Raw genomic sequence first — 22848 nt, 5'->3', positions numbered from 1 at the left:
GGCCGTTGAGGGACAGCAGATGGGTGGCCACAGAGTGTCCCCAGGCGAGCGGCTACTCCAGGATAGGTGCAAGTGGGCTGGGGGGCCTGTGTGCTCCTGAGCGGACTCCCACCTCAGGGCAGAGTAGTACTGAAGCCGCTGTGCTGTGATGTGATTACTGTGGGGGGTGTATATCAAACCACAGGGTACACAAGTATCTGGGAGCTGTTCCTGGTTACAACATCTGGTGTAGAGTGCTGTTGGCCCTAAACTGGCCTGCGTGTCTATGCATTTGTTCACTTACACGTGTGTGTGTGTGTGTGTGTGTGTGTGTGTGTGTGTGTGTGTAATCCACTGTCACACACAAGAGGTTATTATGCTCAGGTATTATGTGTCTGCATGCAGATACCTATACACAGAAGCATGTCAAAATCTCATAAGCTCTTGGGTATCTTCATGTATATGTGTGATGAGGGTTTGTTGAATGGTTATCTGCAAAGACTGTGCATATTTAAATATCAGTTTGTGTATTCACTGTGTGAATATCACTTACTGTATCTGAGTGTGCACTCAGGTCTATTTTTATGTCTGCCTAGTTCAAGGAAGCAGCTTTGGTTGTAAAGAGAGTAAGTAAGAGATGCAGAGTTTGCACATTTCATGATAGAGTGTGGATAGAAAAATGCCTTTGGTCAAGGTTAGCTAAGCATGTTGCCCATATCACAGACAAAGGAGAAAACATGCTTGTCTGTTCAGGATTAATCAGTATAATACTGCCTGCATTACTGAGAGAATGTTCTGTGAAAATTTTATTTAAAAGTATAGATGTCATGTGTAGCCTTTACTTGTCTGTCACATACAGCTACTATGCCAGACTAATGTGCACATTTGTATATTTTCATACAGCAGCACGTGTCTCTTCTGCAGTGCTTTGCTTTGCTATCTGAGTAAATATGACTGCATATTTCTAGTTGAGGAGCATGTAGAACAATTGGGATGTACAGACCCTTTTCATGTATTGGTTTATGTTTTGCAGAACTGATCTCGCAAAGAATTGATTGTCATTGCTCACTGACAGCAGGTAAAAATGAAAGATAGGTTATTTTGATGAAGATTTCCTACTAATATGATATATTTCTACCTGCCATTTGTCTCCAGTGTCAGTAGTCAGCATCATCTCCTTAGCGTCTTTAAAAAATGGGAATTAATGCCATGTTTTGTACCACCATCTGGTTTAAAGGATTTGAAGAAAGCCTTCATTTAAAATTTTAATCTTTAGCAACAATTTTACATGAAATGTGAAACAAGCATGAGGGTAAGAGCTCTCATATTGTCTTCTATGCCTCAATCTGTGATCTGAAGGGAACAGTTTTGGTGAGTGTATCAGGATAGTTCAAACCCTGGACATATTTGCTGGTTGATTTCTCAAATAACAGTGCCAGAGGAGTCACAGTCATCGAGGCATTTTCCCTGACGCAAAGACCACTATCTTAACGAAGAACTCTAGAAACTCAAGCTGCTCATGCTGAAGTCATGATGTATCCACATATGTATCTCAACTGAGATCATTGTTCTGTCCAGTTAACAGTTGTCTACCACAAATATATGAAGTACATAATTTATTAATGAAAGAAGGATGAATGTATCAGGATTCAGGGAATTTAGATATAGGGCACAGGTTTGTCATTGCTTTTTATGTATCACAGCAGACAGGAAGACTAATTTGATGTTATTGGAGCTGAAGCTCTTTAATCAGTATTTTTCTGAAATGGTCCAGTGTTATAGCAGCTGTCATCCCATTAAAGTGCTTGTGGATATTCTGAGCAGAATGATTATAAGCGTGAAAGATTGTTGAGGTCAAAAGTTTTGCACTCCCTAAGAGATTAAGATACTAAATTTTCTTCTGTTTCTTGTGCCATGTGAGTTTTGCAAACAAGTTGTATATTTCTCCACAGAATTCAAAAGTGGAGTATTAATTACCATCATTGTAGGGGCTTCAATTGACTCAAATGCTAAGGGAATCAGAAGGCAGCGATACTTTGAGAACCATAAAAATCAATTCTGTATGTCATACGGTCTTTTAAAAAACTTTAAAAATGCTTTGGATTTTAATCTTGTTCCTATAATCACAGGATAATGGCAGGCAAGAAGAAATAAATCCAGCTGCAGGTATAACTCTAAATTACTTAAACAATTTTAGAGGGAAATAGATGCTTTTTCTGCCTTCTTAGAATGTTAAAATGTTAATTAATTTTGTTTCAGACCATAATAAGCAATCAAAACCAGTGGGATGAAATGCTGCAGACAAAGGGTATAGTAGGTACTAACGGCTAATATTTCCTTTTTATTCTTTCATGGACATATGTGTAGGTTTTCATATTTATTTATTATCTTTGACAGATATTCTAGAAGACTGGACTAGCGCCATATCTTTGAAAGAAAGGCTATAGAAATATATGTTTAAAACGTATATCATAGAGCCATTGAATCATAGAATTATTTAAGTTGGAAAAGACTTTTAAGATCATATATTACAATTTTGAATATCTTATATGATAAGTATCATATGATTATCTTATGTGATAAATACTCATAAAAATCATATTTATCTAAATTTTATGTTTATATGCTGCTATACACCAATGTTTTGAAAATATCTTTCCAATATGGTGTTCTTCATGGTAGGGAGTTGGACGCTTCTGCATGTAAAATCTTGCAAAGACTAAATAATTACTGCAACATTCTAGAGAGTGCATGTTCTATGACATGCATTATTCCCAGTTTTCAGTTCACTTAGTCCGATAACTGTGTCTCCTATGTCTTGTTTTTTGGTAAAAGGAACAAATCTGTAACAGGATCATATCTACAGAGGGACAGTAATAGGCAAAGACTCAGAGAAGTGAAAATCCTGTAGAATAAAGGTCTAGATAAGAATGAAAACCAAGAGTGGGAAAAGAAAAGAAGAAAATAAAAGGAAAAAGAATGAGAGAAAAGTTTCTATTTGGATTAATAATCTCAAATAATATTCTGAAGTAGGTTTCCAATGTCAAAAGTAATTGCAATTAAAGAGTGTGTATCCACTAATGTATCCACTGAATCCATTGATGTATTCATTATACATTCATTGACTAGAAGAGGACTGAAAGTGAATGCCTTCCCAGTGCTGTTTCAACCCAAACATAAATGTCTCATTTTATAAGTTCCTCAAGTCATCTGTCTGTAATTCTAAATGATTACATTTTAGTAATAGATGTGTATCAAGCTTGGTGTGGTCCTTGCAAAGCTGTGCTGAATTTATTCACAAAACTAAGGAACGACTTCAGTGAAGACAATGTGCTACATTTTGCTGTAGTAAGGACACAAATCCTGTGTGTGACTATATTTACATCTGGATTTAAATATATCTTCTGATTTGCATATCCAGAGCTTTCATTTTGCTGTCTTTATACTGAATTGCCATAATTTGGGCCTGGTTGCTTTCCCTGTATATATCCTCATAAGACTTTGTCTAGAGGTAGATTAGAAATTGTAATAAATATGTAAGAAGCTATAATAAAAAAAGAGTTGATATCTCACAACTTCTGTTTTCTTTGTGAGATTGAAGAAGTATTCAAAAGCCAAACTATACGACTTTTTGGTTTAGGTCTCTATATTATGGACCATTGCATTTTAAATTCTTACATCCATGAAAAACTGGTGCATTGTTTTTTGCAAATGTTACCTGGTATTTCATTTTTAAGCAAACAAAAAGGGGGAAATTAGAAAAAAATCACAAAACTGTAGTAGTAAAAACATTTGTTTACACTAGCAGTACATATATACATGAGTGTATTATATCTCATATTTAAAGTAGATAAATTTGTTTCACAGACTCAGCTTATCCAATATATTGACCAAGTTCATCCTTTTTTATGTTAGTGAAAACTTAAAATTCCACGATGAAAGAACTTTTCAGAAAAAACATTAATTTTTTTATACAGTAAAAAAGCAGAGAGTCATGTTCAGAGGCTGTCTCACATGCTTTCATACAGTTGACCACATTTCACAAAAAATTAATACACTAGATAATCTCTTCCATCATGACTGCATGGGCTACTTCTTCATTTATAGATGTTATTATAACCTACATGAGAAAATGGTATCAAGAGAAGATATTTTTCCATTATTAATTGCTGTAATACAAAGGGAAGACAATCCCATGTTACCAAAACTGTTCTTTCTTCATCACTATAAGGACTGTTAGTTGCATTTAGGACTGCAGTTTGAGTTTGCAACACCAAAATATATATGAGTGGGGTTTTCCTGTGAGTAAAAAGGTTTCCTTTATATACGCATATGCATACACACTTATGTAAGCAAATAATTTTTTTTGTCTGACTTCAGGCAGAAGCTGACAGCATCGAAACTCTGAAACCATTTAAGAGGAGTTGTGAACCTGTGTTTCTTTTTAGTGTTGTAAGTACATCCCATCAGTTTCTTTTAATGCTCTGCCTACTTCTGCCTTAACTTTTTAATAGATTTTAAAATAGATGTGAAGCTGTATAAATCCTATCTTTACATTTTACATTATGTAGGATGGTACTCTCTGATATTGTTTGCTTGAGCTGTTTCCCATGTTTGTGTGCTGCACATACAGCCACAGAAGAATTGTGGTAGTCACTGTTTGGGTAATTAGTGAGAAATACAGGTAAGTTTTCCAGGTTTGCCTTACATAAAGTGCCTACATGTGGTTACACTGAAATAATTATTTTATGCACGCTTTTCATCACAGAAAGAGAGTTTACATTTCCTGGCATTGTAAGATTTTTAAGATAACAAATAATGTTGTGTTTTCATTCTTGAGTAACCATAGCAATTAATCATATATTTATTATCTGCCACTGATGGACACAGAAAACTGGTTCTCCTAGGACACAGCTCCAGGGAACTGCTCACTTGAGGAGAGGTGGGGGTTGCTTTAACTTGAGGGTGCCAAGATTTGAATTTCCATAAGCAGGGACCAAGGATAATGATACTTTCAGGACACTTTCAGGTTTGAATCTGAATGCTGCCTAGAGATGTTAGCAGTATTTTGGGTCACCATTAGCTTCACTACTGCATCTGAATGTGGTAGACAATGCACTGAAAAATCCCACATGCACACAAAAAAAGACAGAAAACTCCATGTTACAGAAATTAAGAACAAGTAAAATCCATATTTGTATTTGTTTCCAACTGTATCATGAGTATTGAGCCTAGAAATAAACATGGAAAATTTGGTAAAGAAGGAAGCAAGGAATTAAATGCATGAAAAGTTTCATTCTGAAATAACAGAGGCAGTAGTAGCTTTGGTATTCCCTTCCTAAGGCATAGGAAGTAGCTGAAAAAACATAGCAAGATATTGCAAGTTTCAAAAATTTAAGTAAATGTGTAAATTAAGTGATGAAAACTCACTGAGGGTGTTATTTTCTCTTCTACAGCATGGTAAAATTCTTGCAATGGTGAAAGGTGTAAATACCCCTCTCATAATTAAGACAGTAACAGAGTTAGTGCAAGAAGAGAGGGAAATTGCAGTTGAAGCAAAAGAACATGCTGAGGTACTCACAGACCAGATACTTATGCATAAATGTGTATTTTTATTACACTTACACTCTTTCTCTAAATGTCTATGATAGTGTTTAGATAATGTTTAATTTTTCGTATTTTTGTCCTAACAATAAACTATAATATATATGATGCACTTTTTTTTTAGAAATCAAGTAAAATTATCTGGGTTCTAAGACACTTCTAAGGATCATCTAGTCCAGCCCCTCCTGCCACAGGCAGTCTCACCTTTCACTAGATCAGTTGGCTCAAAGCCATTGCTCCATACTCAATTAATCCAGTTTCCTACTAAAAACAAAGGCCATTCAACAAGTCTATTCCATCATTTTTGACCCCTGACTTCCAGGTAACATGAGGATAGCTCAGTCTGACCTCAATAGCCTGGACTGTGAAAGATCCCACAGTTGGAATTCAGAGTAGTCGTGAAGCCTGGAAAGTTAATCCTCCCTTGTTGCTTGTTCTCCTCAGAGCCCACAAATTTCTACTATTATTTCTACCTTATAAGAACTTAACAAATTTACAGGTTAGTCTAGCAATGTAAGAAATGGAGAGACAGATAAAATGCTCCTAGCTCATAAATGTTTTAGTAATATTTTTTCTTTCAGGGCTAAGTATTTTTAATATATATGCATCATATGAAACAAAGACATGGGAAATAATCATGTCTCATTGCTTATTTTGTTAAAATGGAGATAAAATAACTCAGAGTAAAAAGAGCTTTTTAACAAACTGAAACTCAGTTAAGGAAAGTCAGACCAATCAAAGGTCCTTCTTAGAGCTGCCTGTTTTCCAAGGTAGCAAATCCATTCTTACATTAAGATAAATATGTTGTAAAGATGTGACAGCTATGTTTGGTGACTTTACTTTTGCACTGATGATGTACTTTTACTCCATTTGCAATTACCTTAGGTAGAAGAGCTCGTTTTTCAAGAAGAAGTTTCATCAGAAGGGTCTGCTGAGGAGGCTGTAGAAGAGGGTAAATATATTTGATTTATTTTAGAAATGTTAACAGAAAGAAAGAGAATAAATGTCTTTTGTTTAATAATTATCTATGTCTAGCACTAATAGACCTTCATTTGGTTGTGTTAATGAAATGCCATAATTGAGCTTTCTTCTGTAAGGAATTAATGTATTGCACTATTATAATCAATATTTTCACCCACCACACTGGGAACCTTCAAGCTTTAGACAGAAGTGATATGTGCTAGGGAATTTTCCTGTGTAAAGTTAAGGCCTGAAAGTCACTTCTAAGCAGTCCCTGTCTGAGCTGTGTATTTCTGTTGAGGTGGAATACTAAGATGGAGCCAACCTGAGAGGATTGGAAGAGTTAATCTGTGAATTAATGTCATGTCTTGTATCTCAGATTACTCTTTCACCAGATTAGATTTAATAACAGATTTAAAGAAGAACATAAATCCACAATAGTAGGATAAGCTTCCAAAAAGATTGAAAAATAAGCACCATCCTGTTTAAAAGTCCTGTCTGTGATTTGTCTCAGGTTTTTCATTAGCTGAGACCCACATATTTTCTACTTTTATTGTTACCTGTGGCTACTGAATGTTCCTACTGCTTCATCTATGGCAGAGAATGCTATTCTACAACCCTGAGATGAAATAAACTCCTCTATCCTCTCCTTCTTCTTGATCTTGCTTTTTTTCCCTGTGAGAGACATTAGATCACACTCACAGCATCCCTTTTCCTTCCTCTTCATGTTTTGCTTTTTTTTTTTTTTAAATTGTATGGTTCAACTGACATATTCCTGACCTCAGCTTTAGCCTATATTTTTTCTCATAAACCCTATGAGACCTAGAAGTACGGTACTATCATTTAGCAATTATCTACAGACTTCACACTAATCCCCAGAACCTAAACATGATAGAAAATCAGAAAACAGAGCTTTAGCTCAGGTTCAGCTTCACATTAGAGGATGTCACAGACACTGTAATGTATTAACATTTGGTGGCAATATTTTCCTTAACACATGCAGTTCCTTAAGTGTTTCTAGTATCTGTAACATTATCACTATCTTAAATTCTTCTACAGTTTTTGAGATCTGATTGAATTACAGTCAAATGCTTAAACGTCAACTTCAGGTCTAGTAAAGATGATCCCCTTAATTTTGCTGAATGTATTACTTACATTACTTACAGACATAATAGCAAAATGTAAGGTTAAGTAGATCCTAATTTGTGCCCAGACTTTGGAACAGAATCTGACAAATCTTTTCTGCTAAGGGTGATAATGATACCGAAATAATGAGAAAAAGGACTAATGTAGATATAGTAGTAGTCATGCTAAGGCTTAGAAAACTGCAGTTCTCGGACAGGCCCTGGGAACCAGCGCTGGGAATGAGCTGGGGACTGTGAAAACAATAATTAAAGATAATTAAAGAATTTAATAGAGCATATAGAACATTTAGAAACTTTCAAGATAAGGCTAAAGTATAATAATAAATAAAGGGTTCTGGTGATGGGAAAACATGCGAGAGGGATTAAAGGGGGGTAGCCTATAGTTTTGAATAGACAAGCATGCAAAATTTATAACTTTTAGGAATGATATCTACAAGATTTATGTATCTGTATTGTCTTGAAGAATGTGTACCTCTGCACGTAGACTACTTTGTAAAAAGGTATAAAAAAACCTGACGAAAAAGGGAACTGTGGGATCCTGACTTTGGACGCTAGTCCGCAGGTTCCCGGGGCCCTGAATAAAGCACCGCATAAACTAACTCTGTTAGTTTGTGTTCTGTTTGGGGCATCGGGCAACAATAAAAGCCCAATAATTTTTACCTGAAATAATATGACATTCAAATTTATACTGTTGCTTTAATATTCTATGCTAGCAGAGGTTAGACATTGATTCATATTGCTTCTGTTACCAAAAAAAATAAATTGTCTCATAACAATATACATCAAGATCAAATTAGAAATTAGAAGAATTTTTAAAAGCGTTATGAGAGGGACAGTGACCTTTGCAGGAAAGGGAATCAGAGTGCTATATATTGTTTCTGCAATTACCTTACCTTAGCTGGAAAGGAAGGAAGGAAGTTCAGAAAGGCAAAAAAAAAATAAGGCAGTGCTTGAAAACAATTTAGCTGGAGCAGCCACTACTTGGTTCATGAGATGTGTTTTCCAACACTGGTTCCACAGTTAGCCTTGTTGGGGCAGGCTGAAAACACTCAGAAGCACCACAGGGGCTTTTAAAGGGCTAAGTGCTGGCACACAGGTTAATATTGGTGTATCATCAGTACTGGGCTAGATATTGCCTTTGCTGTTAAAATATCAGTATATGGTACAAACCTCATACCAGTGGACCATGAACTTTGATGCAAGTCATGTGTGCATCACTCACAAATGCTTGCATTTAGTGCAGTAACCTAGTTTAAAACAAAAAAATCAAAAAGTAGGTTTCATTTTTCTTTATTTGCTGTTTCTAAAGCCAAGTAGTTTAGCCCAATATAACTGTTAACAAGCATATATTTATGTGACTACTATAGCTACAATATAATTTATAGTATCTTGCAACATGGGTTGCATATTAACCACTCATAGTGATCCAAAGGAGTTTATTCAATGTGAAATAAAAGGGATTATTAATTATTGAATGAATGTACATTGAACTGCAATATATTTATTCTCAAACATTAACTTAGGGGTATTGTAATCTTGAATTTAGTGAAGTGCTTTGAAAGACTGGAAGTTCAGTTTGGGCAAAGATAGCAGTTATACTTTGAATATTTCCAAGAATTTAAAATTAAGATAGCTTCCAAAACCAATCAATCTTTAGATTTAAAATAACATGATTTTGTATGGATCCATTTTCAAATGCCCATGAGTAATAACTGAATAATTGCAGATTAAAGAGGCAGGATTTGACATTAAAGCAGCAGAGGAGAGAATGCTTACTGAAGAGCAAATCAGAGTATTTTATGCTTGGAATAAAGAAGAGGTAAAAACAAACTAAAAACCTAAATGAAAGGAACAGGTAAAACATATAATTGTTACCAGATGTGCTTGCAAATCTCTGTATGGTAAATTTAATGTATATTGAAGAACTGCATTAATGTAGATTTCGTACATATAAAAAGAGATATTTTCTCTCCCTTTTCTTTCACAAACTTATATAAATATCATTATGTAGCAATTTAATATTCCAACCAAATTAAACTGACCTCCAACTAAATACTAGAAGATTTTGTTCTTCTTTCAGTTATCTAAATGTGCATGATCCTTAGACGAGGAGTTGAATTTATAACACTATTTATCAAAACAAAATTATATTGATTTTAAAACATCCTATGACAGGCCTAATGACCTTTGTAGAAAAGAAAATTAGGGTGCTGTATAGATTATTTCTGCAATTTCTCAACCTATGTCACAGTATCTGGCGTATATTTTTTCCATTTTTCCAGCCAGAAAATAAGTGATACTACATATTATATATTTTTTTTATTCCTTTCCAGATTTTATCATGGAGTAGTTCTGGGAATAACCATGTGCACAGGCAGAGAGGGAAAACATCTCAGTCAAAATGTATTTTTTTGTATCTTGTCCTATTTTAGGGGACAAAAATAGCTAAAGACAGATACAAAGTTCAAGAAAATAATTAAATTAGGCTGTCCACCATTAAATGGCAGTGGTCTAGCAAACTAGCAGCTGGATATGGCCATATTTTCCAGCAGTGTGATAGCTAAAATTAACTCTTCACAAGGATCTGAGAAAAAAAATGAAGTTGCTTAGCAAATATTTTTACCTTCTGCTATATGTGTAAGATAGACAGAGGCTGGAACTATATGCAGACAAATAGTTTGACATTATTAGAGCCAGACTTTGACGCATTTGTTCAATTCATGATGAGTGGACCATGCCATGTTTTGATAATCACTAAAAAAGAAACAAATGATGCTATTCCTCAGTGGAAAGAACTGCACAAAACAAGTGTGTCTGGTGAGCCTGAGGAGCCAGTTAAGTAACTACCAGTGAAAATGCGTATCTGTGATTCAGTCACAGTGTTCAGAGCACAGCATAAACCAAGGCATGTCCCTACAGACACATGCCCATGTGTGCAGGTCCAGGGACCAGGCTGAGTTGGTCGCCTAGTCCTTCACAGGACTACCACTAGAGATGCAACCTCTCAAGTTCTCACTGGAATTCAGAAATTCTTTGCTTCCTAGTTAAAGATGACAAGCCGAGATCATTGATCTCTTTGAACTCACCTTCAATGAGTTCTCAGAACAACGGGAGCAATGATACACTTCAAAGCTGATGTAGCCCTTGCAATTCTAGTTCACCCATGCCCAGGGGGACTGCCAGCACTGCCGATTGCAGATTGCACTCTTTTCCATGTTTTCTCCTACGTTTCTCAGGAAGCTGTAGATATGGCCCAGGGCAGACCAGGGCACACCTGAGGCATGCTCTTCTCCCTGGGAACACTGTAAAAGCCAGCAGAGAAGGAGAAGGGTACTGGGGCTTGTGTCCCCACTCTGCATAAAGATACAAAAAAATTTGTAAGGATTAGCTGTTCAGAACCATGGTATCTTGAAATGTGTGTTTTTCTTCTATGTCAAGGGTTTGTAGAGAATTGTAAGGATGGTAGTTGTATATACAGACTCAGACAATAGAGTATTCACAAACATTCAAGTATCGAATTAAGTTTTATATTTAGACAAGGCATTTACTTAAAGCAACATGAGCTTAAACACTTTGTCCGGAAAAGAATTGTCATTTTTGTCGATGCCTGCTGCATCCCTTTCTGCATTAGTTTAGTGTAGCTGGGGAATACTGCATATTCTACAACTGGCCAAGAGGGACTTTATTTACACAGCTAAACAAACAGGCAAGAAACAATGAGGAGTGTCTCTGTTATCAACAACTCTGTAGTGCTGTCATTTTTATGATCATGTTGTGCATGAATTAAGCACAAGACTTCTATTGATCATTCATTATACCCTGTGTACTTGTCAGTAGTAGTTCTGTTTCATGTAACAGAGAAACTATTTTGGATAAGCTAGAGGGGAATTGTTAAAGCAGCCTGGCTGAGACTTCTCCTTCAGAGCACATAATCAGGGACTTTTTGAGAAGATTCATAATTCTCTTCTCAGAAATGTTACTTTACGCATGAATATGAATTTAATAAAAACCTAGTTTTGCATTCTATTCTTATGTTTCACTAAATTTTAAGAAAGTCTTCAAAAAGTCAGTTTGTTAACACTACACAGGGACTTAAATACTGCATTATTTCATGTTTCATCAGGTTGCCAGGACTCGCAGAAACTGAGAGTCTGGTAAATTTATGTGATTTGCAAGATAGTGTTGAAGATGCCAGCAGACAACTTGCCTTCTTTTTCCCAAATTTTCATATAACTAAGGTAGAACACACGTTGAAAGGACTTTGGCCATTATTAGACCTAGTCTCTTGAAGGAAAGGCAAGGTAAGTGTTAATAACTGTATTTTCTATCAAGGGTATATAAATATTCTCATATTTTGAATTTTGAATTATAAATTCTAACTCAATTAATGAGAAATTTTTAAGCTGTACTGTCTCTCCACTGTTAGGCCAGCACTAATCTTTGTCTGGATTGAAGTTATGAGGTTAATGATTTTCATATATTGAGAATGCAAATGTCAATGATATTTTGTTCCTTTGGTTAATTTTTCAAGAAACTCTGTAGATGAAATATTTCCAGAAGACCTCTCAGAGAAGCTCATATTTTCAAACATAGTATAGGGGACAATATTTCTCACCATAATAAAGCAGCTGATATTCTCGAATAGCAGGCTCGAGATAGATCAATGGCAAGGGGAAAAATATCCAATCCAAGATGCTCTATGTTACATGAGGCAATGCTGCTCAAGGGCAGTTCTAAACAATATTTTTACAGATGAAATTTAAAAATCTACCCCATTACATGAAGCTTCATCCAAACAAATTTACTTTTCTTCTCAGTCATATATTTACATTTCTTCCTAGATTTCAGATAGTATTTTTAACTTGAGAATCCCTGTACTTGAGCAAACTTATGTGCAGAGAGTTGAAAGACTACAATCTTGATCTTTCCTTGTGAATTTATTTTCCTAATGGTTGTCTAGCATGTTGCTTAGAGCAGAAGTTCTGCAGTTCATGTTTAGGTAATTACACACTAATTTTGTAGGTAATTTTGACTTGTGCCAAATAGTGCTTACTTACCCCTGTGGTCTTGTAAGACTTAGTTAAGTAAACATTTCACCTATTCAAATTCCTTAGACCTTCTTTTTCTGGTAGTAACATGTATCATAGTTCTCAGTCAGGAATTCCTACTGAGGTTTTTTAACCAAGAGAATGCTTAAATATGATGAGGATTAGTTTTCTGAGTGTCCAGGCAACTCGTGATGCCTCCTAGCAGTTGCTTTAAATTAGTTTCCTGTTTTTTAGTTAGGAAACAAATTCACCCATAAAATATAAAATTTTCATTGAAAAGTCCATGTCGTTTCTCTACAAGTGTGCAAATGAATGAATGAATGGCAATTTAGCATTATTTCAATATATTTAACAGATTCCATCATGAAAAGAATAAAGGATGACGGTTTCCAAATAGCAATGCAGAAAGAAATAATTCTCTCTGAGGAACAAGTACGTACATTTTACAAAGAACATGTAGATCAAGACTACTTCTCAGTCCTTCTAGAGCAAATGACCAGGTATGTTGAATGGAAAAGGAGAATGTAAATCTATAGAATCTCTACAGAATCAGATAAGACTGAAATTTTCACATTTAATAATTATTGAATCATAGATGCGCAGAATGGTTTGCCTTGGAAGGCATCATTATTGCCCATCTAGTTCCAACCCCCTGCCATGGGCAGGGACACCTTCCACCTGAATAGGTTGCTAAGTGTCCCATCCAACCTGGTGTTGAACACTTCCTGGATAATACATGGCAGCGAGATACACGTGTATAAAAGTTTATTAGAAGACAAAACAGGAACAGATAACTGCAGATAACGGAATAATTTTCAAGTACAACAAATAAAAAAACCCCAAGCTTTTAAAAGTTACTACCTACTCCATATTGTTCTATGTATGATGTCTCAGTGGCCAAGTCCACTGATTTGAGTGAAAACAGTTTAGGTATGCTCTGAAAAGGCTGCATTTAGGTTGTTTGTAGGAGAGCTCTGAAATCTTCAACCAGGCTGTGTGCTGGATACCTTGGGGAAGAGCAATAAATCACGTTTGGATATTCCTTTCATATGATGTTGGGACATGGTTGTGGCATGATCAGTCTTTCTGTCTTGCCATTGTAACAAAATACAGTAATTTTACAATTTAAATTCATATTTAAGCCCCATAAGGTTTTATCAGCCTGTACCTGTTTAAATAATCATATCAGTTTTAAGGTCCTCCAATACTGGGGCTCATTTTCCTAGTCTGGGCTATATAATCAAATTACTTTTTAAAAGTTCCAAGAGTTTGGGGTTTTTTTAAGTGCTACTTTTCCCCTTGTACAGTGGTCCAACTCTTGTATTGGCTCTAACACGAGAAAATGCTGTATCACACTGGAGAGGTTTACTAGGCCCAAAGACTCTTGAAGAGGCTCAGGAAAATCCAGAGAGGTAAAAACTGCAGAAGTAAACCATCATTCACAGCTTCCAACTTACTTTCGTATTCCTCATCTAGTTCCACATTCCAACTAGTGTAACTATAGTGCCATCATCTGGAAACAGATACGCATTTCTGCAGTTTTTTAAGCTTTTCTTGGAAGTAGTAGTGTATTACACATAGAAACTGCAGCATTTTTTATATATAATGTATATATATGATATAATGGCTGCTAAACAGAATTAAAAGCTGAGTTTTAAAAATTGCAGTGAAGTGAAAGGGGAACCCTTGAGTGTGAGTCTGAGAAAAAATCTTGGCAATACCTATTCCTTATTGGATGGGGGTGGGGAGGGAGGAGAAGTGTGCTTGAAATACCACCATTATTTTTCTTGAAATACCACTACGATTTTCTTGTAGCTTATTGAAAACTTTGCATCAGTAGAATATTTTATTTGTGACTAAGTTTCTCCTATACATTTTATAAACAGACACCTTAGTTCTACATGCTTATCACATTGCACTAAGAAACTGCAATGGTATCATCTTACCTACTGCTGACAGAAGTGCCATTTCATTATGAAATAAGTGGTATAATTTGGAATGTAAAAACGTTAGGAGGGAGGATGTTCATATTTCGGATTTCCAGATCAACGCTAATATATATTCCCCGGGTTAAGGCTAATTATAGTTCAGAGCTCAAAATGGCTATGCTTTTAAGTAACTTCACTCTTTTAATGACTCTTAGTTTGCGTGCACAGTATGCCATTGAAAATGTACCTATCAATCAGTTGCATGGAAGTTCTACACCCAGCGATGCTCAGAAGGAACTAGAGTTCTTCTTCCCTGAGGAACAAACCTTTGCACTAATCAAACCTGATGCTGCTAAGACTCATAAAGGTAAGGCATTTAGAAAGTATGGGCTATATCTAGTGATAAAATTATTTCTACAAAAGATTCTTCTGATTCCCTGAAGTACATTTTCTGTGCAGAGAAATGCTTTTACACGGCTTGCATAATTCAGATCGAGATCTGAAATGTGACATTTCTTTTGCTTAAGCTGTCTATAGGTCTTTCTTCACTAGAATAGTGGTGAATTGAAGAGAGTTCCTAGCTAAGTGAAACTGTTTAAGGGCCAGGCACTTCTGCAGACTACCTGCCCAGCACCTTTATTAGTCAAAGGAGAGAGACACTTGCCAAACTACTATTACTTATTTCAGACAGGTATTTCTACTGGCTCAAAAGGGGTCATTGCTGAGTTAGATACATCCCCATTCTTGGTTTAACTTACAGTTAGTCCAAGGGAATAAGGAGAAAAAAATCAAAATAAAAAGAGCACTATGTACAATTCAGAATCTTGCCCTAAGGATGTTTGCTTCCACTCTTTAAAAACTCTCTATCTAGACTCCCTACTTAACATTATTTTATTCTCTCTTAACAAATTTCGGTAGTCTTTCTAATGTTAATTCATCATTGGCTTCTGTGAGTCTATCTTCCCCTCTTGTGAAAATCCAGATTGATTTTGGCTGGCCAGGTGATGTTTGATACAGCATTACAACTACTGTCCACATTCTGTTCAATATGAGAAATAACAGTGAATGTTGTTGGCATAGTTTATTAAAATCTGGGTTTGATACGTGCATCAAGATGGATAATGCAGTTGCAATGGTTTCTGCCTATTTTAAAGGACTGTTGAAGTGTTTCTTATGTTGTCCATATTTGATTTGATATTGCAAGAAGAATTCTAATAGTTATTGTTGATTTTTTTTAGAAAAAGGCATCTACTATTTTCTGAAACGTTTAAAGTTTTGGTGTATGGGGTTTGCATTTGTTGCATCTAAACCATTCCAATCAAAAATGAGCTTGTTTGTTATTCTCCTAAATGAAATAATGAAAAAAGTTAAAGACGCTGGATTTAGCATCACAAAGGTAAAAGAACAAGCCTTAACTCGTGAAATGGCTGCACAGTTTTACAAGGATCATGAAGGAAAACCCTTTTTTGAACAGCTGGTGAATTGTATGACATAGTAAGTGTTTTGGTTTACAGTACTGAGGTATGTAAGCAGACATCACACTTTGTACAGTGCCAAAAAAACATGTTACACCATAACTGGTGCAAGGATTTTACAACCTGTCACTCTTTCTGGCAAGTTTAGTGGCTTCTAGCACTCTTCCTTTAAAAGGGAGATTTACATTTCTTTTCAAACTTCAATTTTGGATTTTATTTTCCCTAAAAAGGAACTGCTGTCCAACAGAATCCTTTCTCTCTTCATGCAGGACAAATATCTTCCTCATAATATTGTTAGTATAGCTGATAAAAACAGTATGTATTGTCTTGCATCAGAAATTATTGGGTGAGAATGTCTTTTGGACAAGAAGTCCAAATCCAAATATCTGATCATCATAATCTCTTTGGCTTTCAAATATGGGATTTTTCCTTAAACAAAACATGCAGAAACAAATTTTAATATTTATGCAGCTTAATAAAATTAAGATAGTTCAATGCTTATTAGAACACTTCATGGTACCTCTGACATTAAAACTACATCTGCATCTCAGAAATCTCAGAATAGTGTAAAAGTTTCTTTATATTGATTTTACAGGGGTCCATCAGTGATAATGGTCTTATCAAAGGAAAATGCTGTGGAAGAGTGGAGGCAACTAATGGGTCCAACTGATCCAGAAGAGGCAAAGAAGACCTGTTCTGAATCAATTCGAGCTCAGTTTGCACATGATATTTTGTCTAATGCTGTTCACGGATCATCTAATATAGAACAAGCACTGAGAAGCATTCAGTTTGCATTTGGAGAGCTGGATGCAGACTAAACAATTAAGATACAGTCTCTGAAATTTGATATTCAAGTAATTAGATGTATTTGTCTACCCAACAACTATACTTAAGACTACATAAACACACTTATTTTTCTTCATACTCCATCCAATTTTAGTTGGAGAGTTTTTGTTATCAGCTCTTCCATATTGCAAAGCATATCAGTGTAAGAAGTAATGCCTGCTAGGAGTTTGACATTAGTAATGGTTTCTTTATGTATGTTTAGTAAATGATTTTTCTTTTATCATTTTAACAGATTTATGCCTTTCCAATAGTTCCAGGATTCTAAGGTGGTTTGTGTATAGCTAGTCTAAAAAGAACAAGGAAGGACAAGGGTCAAGGAAGGTGATTAAAACACTATTAATTGCACATATACTGGTGATGTGGATCGAGTTCTGCAGTTCCAAATGTGAACCAAATGAGGCTCCTGGGCCCACTGGCCAACTGCATATGTGTGCATCCCTGGTGAGACTGCTCTGGGCTATTAAGGTCTATTGGTTTCCTCAGGGCCCGGAAAAACATTTGCATTATTTATTCATCCTTTTCCTAAATAGCTTCTAATGATTACTGTCACAGGTAGGATAATAAACTAAAAGGTCCTTTCCAGTCCATTTACTTAATTCAAATATAACAGAAGAACTAAAATATAAATCCAGCTCTTACATAGCAGCTATTCTTGACATGTACCTCCTTGCCAAAATAGTGAATTCATATCCTGTCCAGTCTAACTTGGCTGGCCTTCATGAAGAACACGAATATTATTCTGTAGCTGATGTATTCTCACTTCTGCTGTCCAAATCTGTTGAAGGTTGAGATTCTAAGGAATGACATTCACTTAAAGCAATTTACTTACATAGTTGATTTTAAGTGTAAAGTCTAGAAAGAATGAAGTCCTTCTCATACTTTCTTTATTGTTCCTAATGTATTTAATACAACTAGCTGCTATAAAGAGCTTCCTGACAAATATTTCTGTTGTGATGGGGCACTTCTCATTGTAGACATTTCTCCAGAAGAAGCTGGACTGAGCATTCTCCTAATGGCCCTTTTTCACCTATAGCTGTTTTTCTGCCACAAACTCAGCATGAGGTTCACTAGCCTATAGGAGGTTGTAATTAGTACAGAATTTATGTCACCTTAGTGAGGTGGCTTCTGAGAAACATACTTCAGGATTGCTGTATGTTCTAAACTGTTCTTCCTGGCATTATTTAAGCACCCTGGGTCTTTTGGGTCCTGGCATTCTGTACTTTAAACCAAGAAGCAGCCTTAGAAAAGAGTAGCTTGCTTAAGTACAGCAGTTTCACATACATCAATTCAGCTCATTTTTCAGATCTTTGCTGGAGTTAATAGCTTCTCAACTAGTGGGACAAATACAAAGGTGAAAGTTCAGGTGGGTTTATTTTTTGACAGGACCAGAAATGTTTAAAACAGCAAAATGCTTTTATGTCTTATTAAGAGTCCATAACATGTCCAGTGGAAGTTCACAATCAAAGAGCTTGATAAGTATCATACAGGAGTTATGAATACTGTGAATCACTTTTTGCTCTGGATTGAGAAATTTCAGTTTGCTGTGAGGGTACTGTAGCTCTGCTTCTGCCTATTTAAGTATGGTAAAATTTTGTATACTGAGTATTTGCTCTTGCTTAACCATTATCCTTCATATTGCATCACATCATTCTTTAAAAATATAAGATTTTTGCCAGTTTGGTTTAACTATTGGATGTTGAAGGATTTTGTCTATTTGGGGTTTCATATTCATGTGTATCAATTACAATCCGTGCTTTGTGCTTGGTTAAAGCAATCCAGTAGATTCCATTGAAATATTATGCATAGATCCATGATAGTTTTTTCTTCAAGTTGCCTACATATACAAACCCAAACTGAAATGTGGGAACATTTCATTTATTAATGTCCATCTTCTTCTCCTAAACATGTTCTTGATCTTAAAGTCTTTTAGCAACTTTGGAAAGGAGAAATTTAACAGATACATCTTAAGACATCAAATGTAACTGTTTCATTCAGATGATGAAGAGATTCAGATTTGCAAAGCTTTTATATCTTTGAGAAGCAGACTTTTGTACAATTTGTACAAAAAATATGCATTCAAAAGAATAGCAATCAAAATACTGTGAGTATTTTAAAAGATTGCTTTGTCTCTCTAAAAGTTTAACTCATCTTGTAGGTATTGCACACATTATTTATACTGCCACCCACTCTTCTTCGAAAATTGTATTACTGTGACATCGAAACGGATACAATTTTTAAGGATTTGAACATTTCTGGTGGGATCAGAATCATTTGATTTATAGTGTCAGAAGGACTCTGCTCCAACATAAACTCCATGGAGTCGCAGAGATTAAAATCTTCCTACAATTAAATTTACACAAAACTGTGGCATATAAAACTTGCAAAAATTCTCTGTCCATTTATCTCATATCTAAATGCCAATTCAAAAGAGAATGTGGCCTTTATGACTGTTTATTTAGAAAACATCTTGTAGTTCATTATATAATTAGGTGGTGCAAAAATTTGATTATAATTCTTCCAAGACTAACAAAAGATAAGATAATTATTCTTCTGATTTTTGTCCCAGCAGGAGTTAGATAGAACCACAGGGCATGTTTATTTGTACTACAGATCACATATTTCCTTATTTTATGACTGGAATGCACTATAGAATAGAGTAGCATATAGAATAGCTTGGGGCGAAAAAAACAACCTAAGTGGCCATTGCTCAGCTTTGAGCAACTGGTTAAAAATATACAAAGGTCAGCAGTTGAATGTAGCCCTACTGGTAATTCTGGTCAGGTGCAGTACTGTGTTGACATGGAACACCTGCAGAACTAGATCTAAAATTCATTCCAGGTGCCAGGAATGTTGAGAATATATAGGATCTATTGACTTTAGTAGGAATGATGTGTTTGACACGTCTAAAAAAAAAAGACTACAAACTTAGGTGCTTAAATACAGCCTAGAGGTGAAACCTTAATCATATTCAGTGAAATGGAAAAACTGAAATAGAAATCAAAGGAGACAGAATTTCACTTGCAGGTGACTAATTTATGTGAGTTTGAAAACGCTGACTTAAGTAGGCACGATCTAAAAGATGAGTATGATTGGAAAACTTCTAAAATAGTTTTATGTACTCTGTAGCAGGAATTCTTAAGCTCTGATTACCTATTGATTCAAACTTAAATACCTCAATAAATGGATATATGTTAGCCATTAAAGAATGAGCAACAGTCACATCAATGTGATGTTGAAATAATAAATACTAAAGTATTGATATATCACTTGAAGAAATTTTATTGTGAACATAGTCAAATGTAGTGTTTGTTAAATGAAACTTTTGGAACAGCTACCTATACTCCACAGCAACATCACATATTATTTTACAACTATTAAAGTCAAACTTTTTTTTGTTTCATCAGGGGTAAAAATATAAAAATTATTTTCTCCTGAGACTTGTCACCATTCCTTCTCCAAGCTGCTGTCATTAGATTGACCATTCCAATACACTGGAATAGACATGGAAGCACAAAGCCAAGTGTTTCCAAACTCCTTAACATTTTTATGTACACTTTATGCTGACTAACTTTCAATCTGATATGATAAAAATATGGAAGAAGGAGAGGCAATACAACAAAAAGCAGGGGATATCATAATAGAAAGAATAGACATGCAAGGAATAAATTAATGTTAGTGTGTTTTTCCAAACCCATTTTTTCTATATTTTAAAAAGCCATGGGTCAATCCAATTCGGCACTAATGCAAGTCGTTCCATTTTGAAAATCCCCTACAATTAACTCTCTGTAACATCAATTGCCAGCTGAATCCAGACCCAGAACATCCACACCCTCCAGCCACCTTCCCTTCCCTTCCCTTCCCTTCCCTTCCCTTCCCTTCCCTTCCCTTCCCTTCCCTTCCCTTCCCTTCCCTTCCCTTCCCTTGGCATGAAATAGGTGTTGGAGCAGTTGAGGGCTGTCTGAACAGGCAAATTCCTCTCCAGAGGGTCCACTCCCCACCTCTGCTCCCTGGCATGTGGCCAAAGGTCAGAGTCACCTCTTCTCGTGCATGTCCATGGCCAGGTGTAGCCATTGCTGCACTAATGCACTCCAGCACTGGAGTCATGAAACCTCGATTAACCAAAGGGAGGCAAATAGTTTGCTGATGGATTAATGTAATTACTTTAACTACTTAAAGATGAAAAAATTAACAGGCCAAATTCTTGAAGTGTTTCTCAGTGTTGCAGCTGCCTTCTTACTGAGGGGCTTGGCATTTTTTTAAATATAAAATAAAATAAAATTTACCTGGAACACCAAACATATGTTTCTAGTGAGTTTCTTACTGCATCCCATACACATGTGCTCAGTTTAGTTAGAAATGCCATTCAGTATTTTCACTGAATGTTCTAACCTCAGTTCCAAAAGAATGAAACCTGAGAAAATATTTACTCTAATTGTGAATGATTGGCACCATTTTAGATGCCCACTACAAAAGCAATTCAGAATTGTTTTATGAAACATTAAAAAAAAAACCATAAATCCCTCTCCAACAAGACCCAAATGACCCGATCACTTCAATTCTGTGTTGCAACTTTCATCCAGTCAGTGCATATGACAGAGAAATACTTCCTAAGCAAATAAAAAGATTTTCCTGTCCAAAACACTCAAACAGCTCTTAAATTCTTTTATCCAGAATTGTAACCTACATTTCAAATGAATGAAACCTGAAAAAATATTTATTCCAATTACGCACAACCAACACATGCTTTTTAGTTGTACCTAGCAGTTAGTTGAATGTAAATGAACATCCGAAAACATTTCCTCAAACAGATTTTTCTGCTAAAGTACATCAGCTACAATTAATTTTGTAAATATAATCCATCAATATGGGTCAACAAACATTCAAAATTATATTTCGATTTATAAATATCCCCACCCCCCAGGAACTTGCAAGTCATTAATTTCTATAGAAGTGCATTACTTCTGATTAGAGCTAGCCAAGACTTTCTGAAAAAATTGCAGTGAATTTCAACTGCTAACACTATATTTCATGTAGCATCTCTGAAATTAAACAATAGCCTTACTGGAATGTAAAACAGCATTTCAAACTTGCTTGTTGGATATGCAGTAAATTTGAGGGCTTGCAGGTAATGTATTAATATTAGATTTGTTCCTGCTGCTGCCAAAAGGCTTGTGGATAAACCACTATGGAAATGAGCATAAAGCAAGGGAGGGCAATCCTCCTTTTCTCTAGATGGGGATATTAAGATCAAGCCCCAAAAGTACCTTATATATATCAGACAGTCTACATCCAGATAGAAGGTTGATGGTTTTATCAGAGTAATCAAGAGATGCCCCAAACAGAACACTTTAAGTATTTTGATTCCTTGTGGTTACAATGGGATAAAAACTTTAGTTTGTAGATACTTAGAGAACTTCAGTATGTATTCTCTGAGCAAGGTAACCAGAAAGCTGATCATTTGCTCACAGGGAACTGTGGATAAACTGAACAGATATTTGCAAGGTCTGACTTGACAGTGTAGTTCATTCAGTAGTCAGAGCAAAGGAAAAACAGTGCAGCGGTACAGAGCCGCAAGCTGATTGACTCCATCTTCTTGGCAGGGAAAAAAAGCTTTTTCTCCACTTGCCTTATTTTTTTTGGTAGTAATTCAGTACAAAAATGCAGTACAATCAGACATACTTATTCCTCTAAAACAATATTTTAAGATTTATAACCCTCTCGTTTGTCATTCTAAACTGAAACAGATCTTTCATATAGTCTTTAGTGTCAGGTTTTGATTTCATTAAAGTTCCAAAACAAGGAAATATGTGGTCCTTGGTACAAATAAACATGTTCTGTGATTCTATTTCTCTCCTGCTGGGAC

General features: G+C 35.6%; 1 protein-coding gene across 1 annotated transcript; it reads left to right on the top strand.

Annotated features, from left to right (window-relative positions):
- The first annotated feature begins 5453 nt into the window (after positions 1-5453).
- LOC106864276 (thioredoxin domain-containing protein 6-like) lies at positions 5454-16957 on the top strand. Its single transcript, XM_088155850.1, is given in 8 exon segments — positions 5454-5552; positions 6469-6535; positions 11927-11989; positions 13092-13236; positions 14044-14148; positions 14880-15031; positions 16014-16158; positions 16735-16957. Coding segments are annotated over 8 exon segments (999 nt in total).
- The last annotated feature ends 5891 nt before the right edge of the window (positions 16958-22848 follow it).

This window comes from Sturnus vulgaris, chromosome 2, assembly GCF_052056855.1.
Source record: "Sturnus vulgaris isolate bStuVul1 chromosome 2, bStuVul1.hap1, whole genome shotgun sequence".
Classification (NCBI taxonomy): domain Eukaryota; kingdom Metazoa; phylum Chordata; class Aves; order Passeriformes; family Sturnidae; genus Sturnus; species Sturnus vulgaris.
Note: the sequence above shows the minus strand (reverse complement) of the source record. Positions and strands in the feature narration are given on the sequence as shown.